Here is an 18,162-nt window from a genome sequence, read left to right as displayed (position 1 = left end):
AAAGAAAAAAAAAAAAAAAAAGAAAAAAAAAGGCTTTCAGTGATAGAAGAGCTACGAATGCAGCTTTCCCTCCACCTTTTTTCTTTTGTTTGTTTATTTGCCACACTTTTAGAAGCAAACCTCACACCTCAGCGGGTGGCAGTGGGGCCAGGAAGGCCGCTGCCTCCCTCCTGCCGGAGCCGGCCGCGTGCGGGCTCTGCCCTGCGGGACCGCGGCCCTGGGCAGCGGGAATGGGAAGGGAGCAGGCGGGGCCGGGGGAGCTCTTCTTAAATGTCATACTTTAACGAGGATGGAAAATGTGATTTTTCTGTACGTTCCAGATAAAATTCCTTGGGGTGGTGACCTTTAGCAGCGATTCTCTTAAGAGAGGAAAGTAGTCGAGTGTTTATCTGCACGCCCGAGAGCTTTCCCTAGTGGAAGTTTATGGAAGTGTTAAAGGGGGCGGAGGCGCTTGTCCAATGATCTGGAGGGGCTTGGAGCGGAGACCTCAGCTGGGAGACATTTAAATGGGAGACAGCTCGGCGCTGCTGCAATTTGTAGGCAGGATCCCAGCCTCGCCCTCTATGGACTGCTGGGTGGCTGCGGGCTCCCACGCCTCCCACTCCGCCGAGTGACCCGCAGCATTCAGCCCCGCTGCGTCCCGCCGAGGAGCCGCCGCCAAGCCGGGCTCCCGAGGAGCCGCCACGCAGGTGAGCCGGCCGCTGCTGGGCCGGGCCGAGCCGAGCTGCGCATTCGCAGCGGGTGCACAGATGGGTCCCGCTTGGCCAGTCTGTGCGGGAGGCAAAACTGTAATGCCTTTCTCCTACCTCCGGGGTGCGGGCAAGAGGAGGAGTCGTTCGTCGGTGCATGGCTTTGCTCTTGGGCGTGCGGAGGTGCCACCGGCTCGCCTGTCAGAGCCATAGGGCTGTCACTAGCTTTTCCGCCGGGGATCGGGGCGCTGTGACATCTCTCTCCCCTGACAGGCGCGGGGATTGCAAAAGCTTCTCATCTCCGCCTACAGCATCACTCCCAACAAATTGGATGCGGCGCCCACCCGACTCAAGGCGAAATCCCGGCCCGGCCTCTGCGCGGAGCGGGTCGAGGGCAGATCCAGGTGCCGGCCTCGCCGTTGCCCGCCCTGGCCCGTTCCATCCCATCCCGTTCCTCCGAGCAACCCCGCTCCGCGTCCCCTCCCGGGCAGGTGGCGTGAGACGTCGGGGCCGCGCAGAGCAGGCGGAGGCCAAGTTGCGCGCTCGCGGGCGACTACGCGTGTCCTCGGGCGGGAGGAGCGGCGGTGTCTCCGCCGTGCGCAGCGCCACTTTGCTCTCCGCTGGCTTTGCTTCGCCGCCCCGATAGCTCCGGCCGTCCTTCTGCCGCAGCGCTCCCCGTTACTGAGAGGCCTCGTCCTGGCGGAGCTGCCGGCCTCGACGTCGGGGCCGCCCTTGCCGAGCGGGACGTGAGCCCTGCCGGCGTGGACGGGGCGAACGAGCCACCCGGTCGTTTCGGTGCGACCTCTCGGGATCCGGGGACGAGGCTGCGCGGTGGCCGGCGCCCGCGGAGAGGTCTCTGCCGGTGCCGCCACCGCTCTGCGGGTCAGACGGCCTGCCTGATCCGACGGGAGCGCCGCGACGGCGGGCTAGCAAAGTGCGCGGCCCTGCATATCCCGCACCCTGCTCCTGAGGGCCGTTGCATCTCGTTAGCTGCCGGTGCGCTGCCCGCGGTTCCTCCCTGCGGCTGCGGAGCGGGGGAAGGCTCCGCAGGAGGCGGCAGGCGCCAGGTCCGCGCTGAAGTCTCCGCTCGGGACGGGGTACGGAGCTCCCTCGGGTCTCAGACAGCGCGCATGGCCGTGCCCTGTCTCTCCTCCTGGGGGTTCAGTCCTAAGCTGTGCTAAAGCTAAGCCTTTCTCCCGGTGAGGTTGTGTAGAAATGCGTGGCGTTTTCCGAGACTGTTCCCAGGGCCCGGTGAGCAAAAGTTTCCGGAGAGACTGCGCTCTCGTAGTGCGGCTGGCAGCTGCGGGGCCGCCCCGACGTGCGTGGTAACTCCGTGCACACGCCGTGTGCTGCTGCTTGCGGCCCCTGCAGAGAGATACCTCTCTAGAGGAGGTTTCTCCGTTTTTGATTTTTTTTTTTTTTTTTTTTTTTTTTTTTTTTTTTTTTTTTTGTTCCTCTTGGTGCTGCCCACACGAATTAAACGGCTCGAAAAAGGAAACTCTGTGACTCACGTGAAGGAAATGTAAATGTACCTAAACTCTACCAAAGAGCCATATTAGCTTTGCCATCTTGGTCTGAGGGAAAAAAAAAATTAAAATGGGTCTATGGGAACTGCTGTTGTTTTGCCTTCTTGTATATTTAAAAATACAGATCTATAACTATGAAAACATTACATAAGACTATTTCTGTAATTCATATGTAATAAACCAGGCAGAAAATCATTCTGATCCACTGGGACATAACCACTTTGGTTTTCTCAATAGCCAGTGTTGTGTTTTGCCTCTTTGCTTGGCTGCTATTTGAAGCCCACCATGCACATTTATTTTTCTAGGTCTTCAGCAGATTATTTTTCATGCTTTCTGTCAAGCACATGAACCCGTGGCTCATCAGAATATTTTCCCAGTGAATATGGCTTGCAGATGAAATGCTGGGCCTGCAGAAAGCTGTGAGAATTTGCGCATTTCAGTGGAGCTGGGATTCCACCCAGCGCTTGTAAATGCGTCGCTGTGTGCACAGCATTTCAGGGGTCGCTTTGTGGCTCTGCTTGGGAACTCATAGGAAAGCGCTGTTTAAATACTGACTTTTGGAAGTTAAATTACAGTAGAAAATGTATAAGCTAAAAAATGACTGCTTAATGTATTGAGCAGTAAACCTGAAACAGTTTACACTCCTCTGTGAATGGTTGCAGGTATTAATCTGCAGGCATCCTCATCTGCCATCAAATGATTGGATCCTAGTTCCAGATAATCCCTGTGTGAGGGGATTTGAATGGTTGGGTCCAATTCTGCTCCCGTTTGAAGTTAGCAATAAAACTGCTGTTGGCTACAGGACTGAGTGCTTGCAGATGATGATGAGGAAGAAAACTCAGTAGGGAAATACGGAAAGATTTCTGAAGTATTTTGTTACTTATTTTAAATATTAATGATATCGGATCTCTCACTGGATCTGAATGAAGTAAGTGGGACGCAAATGAAGTGTTTTGTTTGTGGTCATCTATTTATTCAAAGAATTCTCAGCTGAGTTCTCAGAAGGATTTCTGATCACACTGCTGCTTCTACAACAGCCCATATTAAGCACAGAAAGTTCTGCAGAAATTTAGCATTTATGTGCTTTTACAGCCTGATTCTTCACAGCTCTTATCAGGCTTCAGAGCTATGACACATTCAGAATTATGGCTATGACAAGGAAAATAAATAAATAAATAAATAAATAAATAAATAAAAAATCCCAAACCATCTACTTCTGCATATTTTACCCAAAGACTTCCTTTGGGTAAAACCTTGGGCATGGTAACATGGATTGAGCTACTTGTGCTGTTTGTGGGTTGATTGGTTGTTTTTTTTTTTTTTTTTTAAGTAATAAAAAAGCTTTTGAGGAAGCTCAAACACTAAATTCACAAACACTAATTTGGGGATTGGAGATTGGATGAATCATTCTTGTTCCTAACATAAGCAGAGGTGTTGTCTTCTCTTATGAGCTCTGGGATCAGAGAGAGTGCAGATTGCAGGCTACTTTCATTACTGAGGCATAATACCTTATTTTCCTTTGTATTTTGCTTTTCTTCTACTCCCCCCCTCTCCCCCCCCCCCCCCCCCCCCCCCCCCCCCCGAAAATCAGAAGTTTTTAAGTAAATATGTAATAAGCCACTATGATAGGAAGTTCCTACTTAAACTGCCATTGGGGATCATGAAGTTAACACAGTCTCTTTGGAGGGTCTGTATTTCAATTGTATTTAGTCCTAAATATTTGGATTATTTTTACTTTCAGATGTATATTTTGGAATATGTAAAATTGAACCATAGCAAAAGGTGCTGCTGAGTTGCTAACTTTTACTCGAATCACAGTTTCTTCTTTGAGTATATAATATAGTTTCTCCCTTTACGGTTATAAACCAAGTGTCATGGTTATAAACCATGACACCAAGTCAGTGAAAAATTCTATTTCTTCCTGTTTTACAGTTATATTGGAACACATGCTTGTGTTTCCTTAGGGTGAAGCGCATACTACTTAACGATGCATCAATCTGGGATACATATCTTAAAATAGTAGGCATTACCATCAGATTTTCCCCAAATCACCATCCCCAAATCACTCATTTTCACATGACTAGACCTTACATGACTATGCCATCAATTGCACATTTGTGGAAAAATGGTGGAACAGCGTGGAGATGATCTGTTATAGGAACAAAAGTAGTACGGGAATATGCGTAGTAGTGAAACAAGCACTCAGTTATGGGAAACTAAACAAACACCTGAAGTTTCCTGGCACTGCTTAGAAACTAGCAATTTATTTTTGGTTGTGTGCAATGATTTTTTTCTTCTTCTAAGGTTCTGGCACCACGTTGAGTAAATAACATGCATACTGTCTAAATACAGTGTGGGTATACAGTCACCAGAGAAATAAGAATAGTTTTGGAAGGAGTCATTCTGGTCACTTGAGGAAATAAGTGGTATTTTATAACTGTATTTTAAAAAATATTATATTGGCGGAATGTGGAGACTGAAAAGAAACATGCTTAAATAACATTGAGGTGGTAAAAGAAATGGGAAAAAAACAGCAAATATGAAGTCCAAGCTGACACTTGAAATTACACTGCATTAGTCTTCAGTTTGAATTCCCAACGTTTTTTGTTTTGTGTCAGAGCCTTAATGTTATTAAAATAGCATGTTCTGTGCAATATTGCGCTTAGATATTTAGAGCAGCCCTTCCTAACTGCCTGCTGGAGTCAGGAGAAGTGTAATGCTTACAGCTCTCTCTTGAAGTCTGAGGCTTCTTCCAAACATAAGAGATACTGCTACTAAGCCGAAATGAACAAAATGAATGGCTACTGGTAAATAAATCTAATTGAATAAAATGAATGCAGACATTTATCATGTGCGTCATAAGCTCCAGTATGTTAACAGTCTGTAGACAAACACATAAAACGTTAGCTCCACAAGCAAATCCCTACATACAACAGGAACCTCCTGTGACACTTTTCCACTCCAACAATTCCTTTTCCAGTCTCTGGTGAGAAATACTTTCTGAACAGCATCAACCAAAACTTACTCTTTCTGTGTGACTGGAAAGACCTAGTAACTCTAACAGACGTCTTATGCAGCAGATGACACAATACCCTGAGCTTCCACTGAATCTCCAGGGGGCCCTTCCAGGGTTGGCACTTCACCATCTATCTGCCTACCAAGGACACGGGCCTTAGTTTCACATACATTGGCTGGGCAGTAGGACAAGAAGGAGTTTTCAGTTCAAACAGTGATTCATCTTTACTGATAAAATAGGTTAAATGAGGGATATGACCGCAGCACTTAAAGAGGTAGAGGACACTGACTTCCTCATTTTTATTCACAATTCTTCCCCTTTTTAATGCCTGAGCTTCCCGTTTCTGGTGGCCATCTTCCAAGCTCCCCACAGTGAAAGTCTCCTGAGATCCTCCCTCCCCAGTCTGTCTTGCTTGCTTTCACAAACAACACGAAGACTGTGGTATTTCAGGAAGAGAAAGGCAGGTCACTTTCTAGCTTTTGGGTCTTGAGTTGACCCAGCAGCCCAAAGAGCTTGGAAGCAATAGAGTTGGTGGAAGATACCTGGGTCGTAAAGACTAAGGAAGGTGTATGGGCTGCTAATTAGGTTTGGAACATGAATGCAGTTTTAAGGAACTTGATTATCTCTACTTTTTGCACTTCTTGAACTTCTTTTTTTTTTTTTTTTTTTTTTTTTTTTTTTGTGCACAATCAACATGCTTTTATCATACTGTTATCTCATGGTTCTTAATGTCATATGAAATTCTACTGTCCTCATATGTCCTTTTGCTATCATGATGGATGTAATGAATAAAAGATGGAGATTTATGACTGCTTATGTGTGATATCTACCAAAAATTCAGAGTAATGTGAGAAGGTGTAATTTGAAATTACAGATGCATCTCTTTTAATCTGTATCTAAATATCAATTTATATTAGTTGCCTGTCTTGTGCACTTGTTTCATTACATTCGGACTCAGTGGATCAGTTCAGAGGTGCAGCGTGGCCGAGCTTGGAATGCTGTATTCAGATAACAGGTAGATACAGCCTGCACACTGTATTTTGGATGTGCATATGCAAGGAGTTGTACCGAGCTTCTGAGTCTGACAAAGGAAGATGTAGAATGGATGTCCTCTGGTACTGCCGATAACTATGTCATAAATCCTAGCAAGGCATAAAATCATTCCTTCCGCTTGTGTAAACCAGGAGGATCACTCTTGGTGTCAATAAGCTATGGGAAGGGAATGAGAACTGTTTAGTAGGGTGCATGAAGAAAGGAGCTGGAAAAAGTTGCATGCAATACTAAGTGAAATTCTGTATAGACTTATTTTAGTGTCTGACTTTCAATCACAATATAGGAAAGCTTTTATCACTTGGTAATTTGGAAACTGCTTTCCAGCTGGTGAAAGCAAAGAGCTCATCTTTTATAAGTGTGCATTCATGCACGCACTCACGTTTCTTTTATGGAGCTGAAAATTTACTGCATACCTGATTCCTGTTGATATCTGAAATCCACAACTGTGCTTTATTTCCTCAACTTCCTCTCTATAGGATGGTCCGCACACTGTATGCCATCGGCGCTGTGTTTCTTCTGATGGGATTTCTGCTACCGACAGCAGAAGGCAGAAAGAGGAATCGTGGATCTCAAGGCGCTATCCCTCCTCCTGACAAGGATCAGCCCAATGATTCAGAGCAGATGCAGACACAGCAGCAGTCGGGCTCCAGGCATCGAGAAAGAGGAAAAGGCACCTCAATGCCTGCTGAGGAGGTGCTGGAGTCCAGCCAGGAGGCACTGCACATCACTGAGCGCAAATACCTAAAACGGGATTGGTGCAAAACTCAGCCCCTCAAACAAACTATCCATGAAGAGGGCTGCAACAGTCGCACCATTATCAACAGGTTCTGCTATGGCCAATGCAATTCATTCTACATCCCCAGGCATGTCCGCAAAGAGGAAGGCTCTTTCCAGTCTTGTTCATTCTGCAAGCCCAAGAAGTTTACCACCATGACTGTTACCCTCAACTGCCCCGAGCTTCAGCCCCCTAGGAAGAAGAAAAGAATCACCCGCGTGAAGGAGTGTCGGTGTATATCTATTGACTTGGACTAAGCCTAGAAGTGCGTTGTACTGATTGCACTCTGACTGTCCACAATCGTTGCCAGTGTGAGTGAGTGGCATGAACTAGCAAAGCTTTGAGGCTGGGCGAAACTGAAAGGAACCCAGTGAATTACCTGAAAAACAACAGCTAGCCAAACAAAAAGAACACAATGGATGTAAGGGAAGAACAGGCACATGTGTGTAAGAGAGAAAAAGGGTGTATACAAGCAAATATACGAATGGTCACTCTGAAGAAAAAAAAAAAAAAAAAAGGGTAGAAAATATTAACAATCTACTTACCCACAGTGATGAATTAGGTTTCCTAGCGTATATTCACATTTTTGTCACTTACTGGAAAAGTGGAGCTGTGGCTTTTGCTAATGTTCACTTGCCATGCTATTTGCTTTTACTGTATTATGAGAAACATCAATGTGAGAGGACAATATATCTGAAAGCATGAGTCTATTAAATATGAAGTAGGAAGAACGCAGTTATTCCATAGCAAAAGCATCACTGATAATAGCAGCTTTATCAAGAGTTTGTAACATCCTTCTTCAGAAATATAACTGTAATACAAAGGCTGCTTTTGGAGAACAATGGGGAAGTGGGAGTGCTGAAAAGTCAGCATAGGTGGATGGAAAACAGAACCACAGCAAGTTAGAATGCAAAAGGCTAAAGTAAGTAGACAGGGGGAGCACAAAAGGGTATGGGAAAAGGAAAGATACTTAAATAGGAAGACACAGAGGAAGAGATATTGTCTTCTGTTTACGTTTTGCTTTAATTTATATACCTAGTCATATATTACATAAATTAAAGAGAAACTATATACGAGGCTATAAATATACTTTTGAATTCTAATGTCTCTCTACATCAATCAAACTCATTTCTGTGCCACTAGATCCATCTGTTGTCTTGTATTTCTGATAGCAGTTATTCCTCATATTACATATATATGTATATGCAGTATCTTTTATTCATTGGTATCTATACGTACATACAATGAGTCTACAGACTCCATTGTGCCTATCTGAACTCTTTCCTCTTTTTCACACACATACATAGGAACGTACATACCGCAGCACAAAAATCTTGCTAAGCAAGATCAAGTACAGAATGGCAGTAATTTAGTACATAAAGAGCAAAGAAAAAATTAAAACAAGCATCATGTGACTGCAAATGCAATAACCACACAAGAGACAAAAGACACGACATTCATGACTAGTAAACATTGCATTGTTATTGTTATTTTAGCTTTGCCACAGGCATGCAGTTTGTTGAAAAAGAGATGCAGAACTTTGCCAGCAATAATCCTCTTTTTATATCTTTTACCACAGACTTGCATTTAAGCAGGATTTGGACTAAGTAAAGAGAATTTCCTGAAAATTAAGGGCTAACTCATTCCCCTTCTCATTGAGGGGGAAAAAACGCATGAAAGGGGACACTACTTCCAGCAGCTCAATGAGTGTCACCTGGGAGATCAGCCTGTCTTCCCTCCTTCAGGATTAGGAGCACAAGCTGGATGCGGGGGGTAGCTTTTGGCAAGAGTGCGGGGAGTCTCATAGGAGAAGTCATTCCAGCAAGGTGGTCCCAAAGCCCTGGGGCTGGCTGGAGAGCTACAGCCTGTCCAGCTGCACCTCGAAGTGGTTGCTGAGACAGGCATAGGGCACTGGCTTGGCAGGACACCTTCTGTTCAGGCGCTGAAGGCCTTGTGGTGCTGCAGATCCTGCAGGCCTCCCTACCTCCACCTACGTGCCAACAAAAAGACCCCATTTTGCACCTTCAAAAAGGCATGGTTCTAGGCTCAAGTTAACAGTGTGGTGGGGCTTCAGTAGCCCAGGACACACTTTCCCCATCAGCAGCAAGACTTCTCTTCCCACAATCAGCGTAGCTGTACTTTCTCACACTAAAAGCCTCTCTCTCAGCCACAGGGTGATTATTTTGACAGGATTTCTGTCCATCAAGCTCTGAGAGAGACAATTCTGCTCTTAGTAACATGTCCAAAGGGTAAACCATACAGTGGCATGCCACAGATGCATAGGATGTGCAGTCGTTACATTAAAAGCCACAGATGTAACTCAATGTCTCATGCAATTACTGGCAATATCCTGCATCTCCGCAATTCATATATTTTTCCTCTGAAATCCACTGCTATGAGATCTATGTTTATCAGATTAAGAGATCGCAGCTCATTGGTTCATATTCTTAAAATGCATTTCACTTGGTGCACTCTCACTCCGCAGGTATGACACATTTCTTCGTGGATTTTAAAATCCAATTTTAAAATCTGGCATTACAGGAGGTAGATTTCCACTGTGTGGAATGTGAATAGTTAGAAAGATATGGATATTTAATGTTATTATTAATACAAATCCTCTTTCACTGATAATAGGCAGGGGTTGTTCTCCTTTAAATTAATTTTTTGAGTTGGTTTGCAGGTAACAAGGCCAACCTCAGCCTTTGCTGAAAGTTTTATACTCTGTAGTGTTTCTGTTCAATAAATGGGCACACCTTAAGAATGAAATTATTTCTTCATTTGAAGTTGATAGCAAAACACCCGTTATCTTTAACAGCAGTGGGATTTCATCCTAGGCTGCTATGTCCCTAATGTGAAGCATGGCTTTAGACATTACTGACTTCAGTGTTCTGAAGGGCAACTGATAAAAGTGTTACAAATTCTAATGTTCCAAACAGCCTGTGCACAGCTCACAACGGAGCTCCCCTGGAGGCAGATCCCCCTATAACTATGTAAATTTTATACAAAGAACTTTTATGAATTGCTAGTTATTGCCTGAGAGTAAGAAAGTTCTGCTAACTTACAATTATACCAGATATTTAATATCAACCACAATATGTATTTAAATGTCTGCTTTATTCTAAAAACAATGGACCATATAACCTAAGGCTGCAGTATTGTCATGCTCGGTCTCACAAAGCAAAACTTGGTTTAAAATGAAGTTTTAATTATTTTGTAACTGAATGGAATTGGAATTTTTCTTCCCAGCATTTTGTACGTCATTTTAACTACTAGTAACAAATAAATAAAATATCTTCTCCAGTCCATGTCTATTGTTGTTTTTATTTTTTTTTTATTTCTTCCTTAAGTTTCCAGCTCTTTCTGGATCTGTTGTACTTTACTCTGACTTCTGTGGCTTCTCTTAATTATAAAAGGGCTTAGATTCTGACAATGAGGCACAGAGACGGGCAATGGCACCATCATTCAACATAACTACTTCAAAAAGTCTTTAAATGAGATCTGTCACTTCCCCCTTACCCTTGCACAATTTATAGAAGGAAAATCTCAATCTTTACTCACACTTTTCCCCTTGTAAACCATATAGTGACAGTTCAAAATATAAATCAAACTTGAATGGTTATAGAGGTGGAGCTGGACTCGACATGCTAGCCTCATATGTTACCTCAGCTTTGTGTCTATTCATCAGTGCACTTCCACATAAAACAAAACAAAACGAGAAAGAGTAGGGAATATCTTTGCAGTGCAGAGCTCTCAGCAAGCCCTTGACATGGACAGAGAATTATACAGGAGTATAGGAGGATCTGTCGTTCACTTTCACTGCCCCTAATGTTCTCTGCCTTTGTAGTGGAAGCTGCTCAGATTGGGACCACAGTCCCACAGATCTATTCTATTTCCTTCCAAGGAGTAGCAATGACACAGATACAGTCCCACAAGTAGTCAGCATGTAGTGGCTTCCCGTAGCACACCCAGGTGACCAAGAGGTGAGCTGGCCAGCACCCATCCATGAAGGGCAGGTGATGGTAATGTTCTGCACAGTTTTACTTCATGAGCAGCCCTTGTCAAATAATGGAACTTACCACTCTGTGGCATACTGCTTCTTAGCGCAACTTAAAGGCTTTAGCTTTACTCTTTCTTTATTTCTGTCCATTCATTTATTCTCTTGTTCTTCTAAAATCTACTGAAAGGAAAATACTGCTTGTTATTTGTAAAAGGCAATTGACTTTTTCTGGTCTGAGATATGGATATAGTCGGATGTAATAAATTTCCACGAAGAGATGTGCAAATATATGTTCATATGAAGATTTAAAACAGAGAGAACAACCTCCTGGACTTACCTTTCTAATACTTTCTAGTACTATGGCCTTATTATTTATATGCTAACAAGCTCAGGCCGTCATTATAATTTACATTTGGCCTACATACCAACTTTAAACTGAAGGTATGTCCACTGTGACGTCCTGCATGCGTTATAGATACTACACTAATCAAAAGAAGATGAGAGGGAGAGAGGGAATCCATGCACCTTCCTTAGCTTTCACAGAAACAGATAGATATTTCTTGCTCTCCTTTCAGTGAGGCAGGCAAGATCCCTGTTCTGGATTTGTGCATGTGCTCTGTAACCCATGTGCTGTGCAATAGATTTGCACATATGTGATCAGATGGAGGCATCAAGCACAAGCCAGGCTGGGCATACGTGAGACATCTGAGCAACACATGGCCATGGTGGGTGCAGCATGCTTCGGATGGGTCCTTTTCTGGCTGCCTGTCAGCAGTAGTGCTTGGCCAGAAAAAGGGCACTGCGTCTGCAAAAGTGATGCAGAAATGTAACCTTGTAATTCATTTGCTCCTGGGCAAAAATAAAGATAGACCAGAGAGCTGCCACTGTGGGGAGTGATGTTTTGTGCTGTCCAGTGTGCAAGCCTGACCTGGAGCAGTACTTTCAACAGATTTCTGAAAGGAGAAGCTCCCAGTCACTGCCAGAGCCTGCAATGCTGCTTTGCTTAACCCAGTGTGACACAGACTGCTCCTTCTCTTTTTAAATAGCATGGGTCTTATTCAATCCAAAGAATAACCTCCTTTAGAAACTACTCCTCCAATTACTGAAATACAGCAGTCACTCAACACCATCAGCAGAAGGCCCCAAATAATTTCTGGGTGATTTTACTTCTCTGGACAGCTGCATTAACCAAAGGACTGCAAAGAGGGAAGCTCCACAGTTTAACATTTCAGAAAATAAAAAGTATAACGAATTTAGTCAAAACATTGAATGTATCACTGCTACATCAGGCCTTGGCTTTAAGATATCAAAAAGTTTAACCATAATAAGCTTTGGACACCTTGCTTTTTTTCTTGTTTGTTGGCTGAGATTTAAACCACACGTACAAGGTATATACGGGTAAGGTAACAAATCCCAGAATTGCAGATTTCTGATGCTACCTTGTAATGAAGCTTCATAAAAGCATCTGAAACTTGTCTGCACTGCCTGCCCATGAATGTAGCTGATGACTTGAGGGTGCCCTTTGACAATGTGTGACTTCTGGCTGCCTGAATTCCACCCCAAGCTTTATATAGTCTGGGGAGATGAGGACAGAAATGTTAACTGCCACTTGCTCACTCTCCCAATACTTTTGAAAAATATTGAAAATAAAATTAATTGTCTGTCTCTTTCAAATGGCTGAGGGGCAAGATGTGAGGATCAAAGTATAAACTGACATAAAAGAAGAATGTTTGGGATCACATTAAAAAAAAAACAACAAATTTCTAAGTTGTGATAAGCAATAACCTTTCTATGCTGTGATACAGATGTAAGTCACATAGTTTGGGGATGAATCAAATCAGGAAGTTACACTGACTCTCAATAAAGTTCTGCAAATAAAATTTGGAATTACCATGTTTTCATTTCTTTTTTAAAGAATACCTTATGGAAACAGCTATATTCCAATTCATATTACACGAGATCAAAAGAACAAAGGTTAAAATAATATCTTCATCTCTAGAATAATTGAAAGCTATATCTTAACCTTTTGCCTAGTAATACCAATATGGATTCCAGCAAGAAAGGAATTGGAAAGAATTAATATGTCAGTTACAGCTCATGTGGGATACCAACGCTAAAATTCATTAATCATAATTTTATAGTTATTGCATGGCATCACTACAGAGCACTGTTAGTATTTATTTTTTTTAATTTTTTTAATAATGAATCTGCAGACCATTATATTGTTTTTCTTTCAAGTTAAACTTTACTGAATTTCTACATTTTGTAATTAATTTGTTGAGGACTAGAATCAGGTGCAGTCATTTTTATATCTAAAAGAAGATACATATTCTCAATCTTACCTTGCCTTGGCATGTTCTTCTATCCAGGGAATAAAAAACTGTGCTGTATAGACGTAGCATATGTGTATTTTTCTCTGTAAAAAAAGGCATTGAAAGGTACTGAAAGTCTGAAAAATATACATCCGCTATTTTTGTAAAAGTATGGCCCAGTGTGCCAGGCTTCTTAATAACGTACTGTATGGGTTATAATCATAAAATAAAGTCAACAGTGAAAACACAACAGTAAGCATGAAGAATTTATGTTTTGGGGAGGGATAAAGGGTTGTGTGTAATCTGTAAAGACTACTTAATGGCAACGATGAAGACTGGCTGAACCTCTCTCCTTAGGATGTGAAGTACCTTGAATGTCCCTTAGAAAACAGATGTGCATGAGGAATACATATTTTCATTTTTGTTGTTCATTTGTTTTGGCTTCAAATGAATGAAGGGGGTCAATTTTGGGAGCTAAGTTAAGTCTAGCAAATAAAAAAGAGAAAGAAAACTATGTGTGCAATGGAAAGATCTTACCAAGTGGATCTAAATCCTATGGTAGGTAATTTGATCTAATTTTTGCAGAAAGGCAAATGCCAGATGTTTGCTCCACTTTGATCTTAATAACACTTAAGGCTGCAGACAATAAGATTGGTTTAAAATTTATTGTCTCTTTGATTTCTCCATTCTAATGCGTTTTAAATTCTTTACACAAGACAGATCTATATATAGGCAACTGGGGTGGCATCACAAGCATTGTATACTTAAGACATTCTTGAAAACCTCAGTGTGGAACAGTGTTTGCTGTTTTATGCATCAAAACAAAGCCAGATTTTATACAAGCAACGTTCAATTTTCTTTTTATTATAATGTCTCTTTTTATTTTGCATATGAAATTCTGACTTGCATCTGTGGCACAGCTCCTTATATGCTTTTATCTTTCAATAACCTTATTAGAAGTCAAGACAATATATTAAATCAACATTAAGCAGCAGGAGTTGAAAGAAAAGTTAATCCCTTCCCTTGCATTGGGAGTGTACTCCATGTAGATCTTCAACTTCACCTTTAAGTAGCATTTAGGACTCTTTGTCTACAGAATATGTTTTAGAAGTATGGACTCAAGAATGGCCTTCGAGGAACCAAACATCTAGGAGGTCTTGCCTTCAGTTTGGATCCTCAGGACCCGAAGGAGGCCATTGCTCTGCGAATATGGTAATAATAAGAAGCGTAAGGCTACTTAGTAAGTGCTCTCAGGTTTCTAGCAGAGTGTCTTATATATTTACTATTACTGAGGAACGATGACAAGCAAGTGAGACTGGGAACAAACAGTAGAGAAAAAAGCAATGATTAAAAGGAAACAAATAAAAAAAAAGCTGTGGTATGCAGCCTGAATATGTTATCGTAATTCTCTGGCATAGTTCAGAGCCATCTGTCCCTCAGATCCGTGCATGATGTCTTTAAACAATTGTTTTCATTCTGCTCAGCCCAGTAGTCTGAAAGTTCAAAAAGTCAATTTTCCTCTGAAGGAAATTCTGACTTCTGATGATGAAAGTGCCAGTGCTCAGCAAACTGATTGGACAGATGCCCTGGCAGATTTATTTCAACTAGTAGTGTAGAAGGGTTATCAGAAGTCGAGGGCCTCCCCACTCCTCTATCACAAATTTTAGTTCTCACAACAACATTCTTCATAAAACAGAAGAGAACTTCCTTTATTTAGAACCCAGTATTTTCATTCATTACCAGGAACAAAACACTATACAGCCATGTATAATAATAAATATTCTCATCTTATAACATTACCTTGACAAGTGAAAAGACTTCCAGTTTCCTTACCCTAAGGGAGAAGCTGGGCAAATGAAAAATCTCCAATCCAGGAGAGAAGGAGAAAATCCAGGGAGAATTGCCTTAGATTCAGATGTATCTTCTCATCTTGTCTTCATCATCTTTGTCTCATCCCCGGAATGAAAATGTCTTTAATGCAGTTCACTGTCTTTATTCATCACAAGTACACTGAAGTACTGTTTGCTAAGTCCATGGCACCTCTGGTCAATCTTCTCTAAGGCAAGCTATACCATCTGTACCATTAGAAAAGACTGGACAACTAAGTCACACAGAACATAGAGGTTTAAATGGCATTTGATTTCAATTAAGAGGAGTGCTTTCTTAAAGAGGCAAGATGTTATAAGACTCCGACAACCTTTTGCAACACCAGCCTTTGTCATCATAATTGAAAGGTGTGCAAATGCTACCCCGTGAAACTTAATGGTAGCCCCACAAGGAAAGATTTTAGTCTCAACATTTATCTTTACCAACACATGGAGCCACCTTGATCTGTTTTTACTGTTGTGAAAAAAGAAGGTAGTGTCTATTTCACAGGATAGGATAGGAAGTAAGAGTCAGTGTGATGGATGGTGGAAAGAAACAGAGGGCAAGAGGAAAGAAATATGTGCATCAGGTACTGATCTTAAAGATGAGGTCTAGTCTGCTGTCAGAATGTGTATAAATAGCTTATTAATAACAGGAGTGATGTACTGGCATTACTGTGAAAGTAGGAGTATGCTCAGTTTGAGAAAACGTATTGCGTAGTCACATAAAAGACATCTGGGAAGGGTACAGCTTATATTTGTTAGATATTTATTATCTAAATTATCTATTTTCTATTGTTATCTGAAATTTGTTGAGACTACACAAGAACAAATCAAATACAAATCAATTCCTATGGGAATATTTACTCACCTTAAGTTCTTTACTGAGGAGATTGCACTGCCATCTTTATCAAATCTGTCATATTCACTTCCTAGGAGTTTATCTGCATGCCAGTGTGGCAGAGAGATCTCAGATAGGCTTTACATTTACCAATAATAATTTAAATGCAAAAGCTCAATGTTCTTTATCTAACATCAGTGGGTAAGACAAACCTTACTTTTTGCCCAATATAGGGAAAAACATGTGTTATCAGGGAATTTTTCCTTTAATTTTCTATGAAAATTACATTGCTTTATTGAGTGTTCCAACATCTAGGAACATTACTTGACTCTCTCTCCAGCTCTCTTTCTGCTTAACTTGCTTGTCCCACCAAGTTGCTCAGTTTCCATCTGGGTCTTATATATTGAAAAAAGTAAGAAAAAAATCACTTGGTGAGGTGATGTGTGGAAAGGATTTTTATGCTGAGGAGAGTCCTCTGCAGCATGGGTATAGGTGCTACCTATACCTCTTGCCCTTGCAATAGAATGAATTCAGGGAAAATGCAACAACAGAAATGTATCTGCAGTACGTCTTGTAAGTTCAACAACTTCCTGCTGAAATCTGTCACTGTCTGTGCCAATACTACCAACTTCTCCTGGGAAGCAATCTGGTTTATTGCTCTATTTCTAGATTTTTTTGGATAATCTTTAAAAAATGCTTCATTCAGTGTTGCAGTTCTTGCTTAATTGAAGCACCTAAGTCTCATCTTCTGTGACTTCCAATAAAATAAGTTGTTCTTTGATATGTTATTTCTTTTGTAAATAAAATTAGCACTGAGCACCATGTTTTGGTTCTGGATTTTTCAGATTTCTGAGGCTTGCCTTTGATTAGTTTGCTACTGAACAGCACATTGACTGATAGCTTTGGAAATTGCTTCTGTGGACTGTGCTTGTAAGAATAAGCTAAAACTGGAATTTGTTCATGTGGAGTGCTACAAAGGAGCAACAGGCTGTAGGCTTTCATCAGAGCTTCTTGTTGGCCAAAACAAACTGGAAGCTGGGATGGCAGTTCTAATTTTTCTAGTTTCTGCCTTAGTCTGTTTGGCCTTGCATAAAAATCTAACCTTTCAGCACAACCTTGAGCAGGACTTGTTTTTTGCAGAATGTAGAAGTTGCCAGAGCTTATCTATGGGGCTGTGCTTGGGGAAGGACATCTATAATGTAAGATCTGGAGTGCTTATTACCCTCTGAGTTGAAATCGGATGTTACTCCCTGAGGCACAGGTCAACATGTCCGTCACGCATAGATGAGACTGTCTGCTCCTCTCAGTTGGAGAGGGATGTTATTTTCTTAAGGAGCAGGATGTTATTCCTAGAGGTCTGCCCCTTGATAGGGTCAAGAGTAATATTTTATGGCTAATGTTTATGATTAATTTTGGCTGTGGCCTTTCCTTTCAGAATTTCTGTGGTGTCAGTTCAAATTGGTAAGGGGGAAGCCTGACAAGGTTAAAGCGTGAACCATATACTCACTTTTCCTTCCAAAGTAAATACTACAACAACAATGCACATGGGAACCAAGCAGCACATTCCTAAATCAAACCAAAAGATTAACGCAAGGAACTAAAACAGTAGGATTCAAGAGGGTGTGCTTCTGCCCTTCTTTTTCTTTTTTTTTTCTTTTCAATCCAAAGGATACATTTTCAGAAGGATGTCTTGGGAATTTGCTCAACAAAACCCAACGAGCAAAAAAGGCAGATTGGCATCAAATTTCTTGTGCTCACACTACTTAAAAATTAATATTGTCTTTGTCCCTTTTCCCTCAAAAAATATCCATTAAAGTAAGGTGAATGATTCTCAGCTGTTCAATGCTGTTTAAAGGAAAGAACATGCTAGCATCACAGTGTGATGCAAGTTTATTTTGAATGTACGTTAATCTTGATTTTGGAAAATATCCAGATTTTCTTCCTGGCTTTGTATAGGATCTTTAGCCTCATATGCAAGCCATTCTCTTTTTATGAATCTTAACTCTCTTCCCAGCTTCTGGAAACTCTGATTTCTCTTCACATTTTTCAGTAATGCAATTTGTTCAGAATAAACTTGCAGATGGATTT

General features: G+C 41.7%; 1 protein-coding gene across 2 annotated transcripts; it reads left to right on the top strand.

Moving 5' to 3' along the window:
• Window positions 1–579: 579 nt before the first annotated feature.
• GREM1 (gremlin 1, DAN family BMP antagonist) lies at window positions 580–10,507 on the top strand. 2 transcript variants are annotated; one of them, XR_007377677.1, is made up of 2 exons: window positions 580–689; window positions 963–1,194. XR_007377677.1 is itself a non-coding variant. In XM_048948327.1 (2 exons), the coding sequence occupies exon 2, from the start codon at window positions 6,762–6,764 to the stop codon at window positions 7,314–7,316; it is 555 nt and encodes a 184-aa protein (XP_048804284.1). In that variant the 5' UTR covers window positions 589–689; window position 6,761; the 3' UTR covers window positions 7,317–10,507. The 2 variants fall into 2 exon arrangements, 1 of the variants encoding a protein (XP_048804284.1); XM_048948327.1 differs by lacking the exon at window positions 963–1,194 and adding an exon at window positions 6,761–10,507 and having other exon boundaries at window positions 589–689.
• The last annotated feature ends 7,655 nt before the right edge of the window (window positions 10,508–18,162 follow it).

This window comes from Lagopus muta, chromosome 6 (genome assembly GCF_023343835.1).
Source record: "Lagopus muta isolate bLagMut1 chromosome 6, bLagMut1 primary, whole genome shotgun sequence".
NCBI classification, from domain to species: Eukaryota; Metazoa; Chordata; class Aves; order Galliformes; family Phasianidae; genus Lagopus; species Lagopus muta.
Note: the sequence above shows the minus strand (reverse complement) of the source record. Positions and strands in the feature narration are given on the sequence as shown.

Coding starts and splice junctions, on each gene's coding strand:
- GREM1 (XM_048948327.1), top strand. CDS start 6,762: ATGGTCCGCACACTGTATGCCATCGGCGCTGTGTTTCTTCTGATGGGA.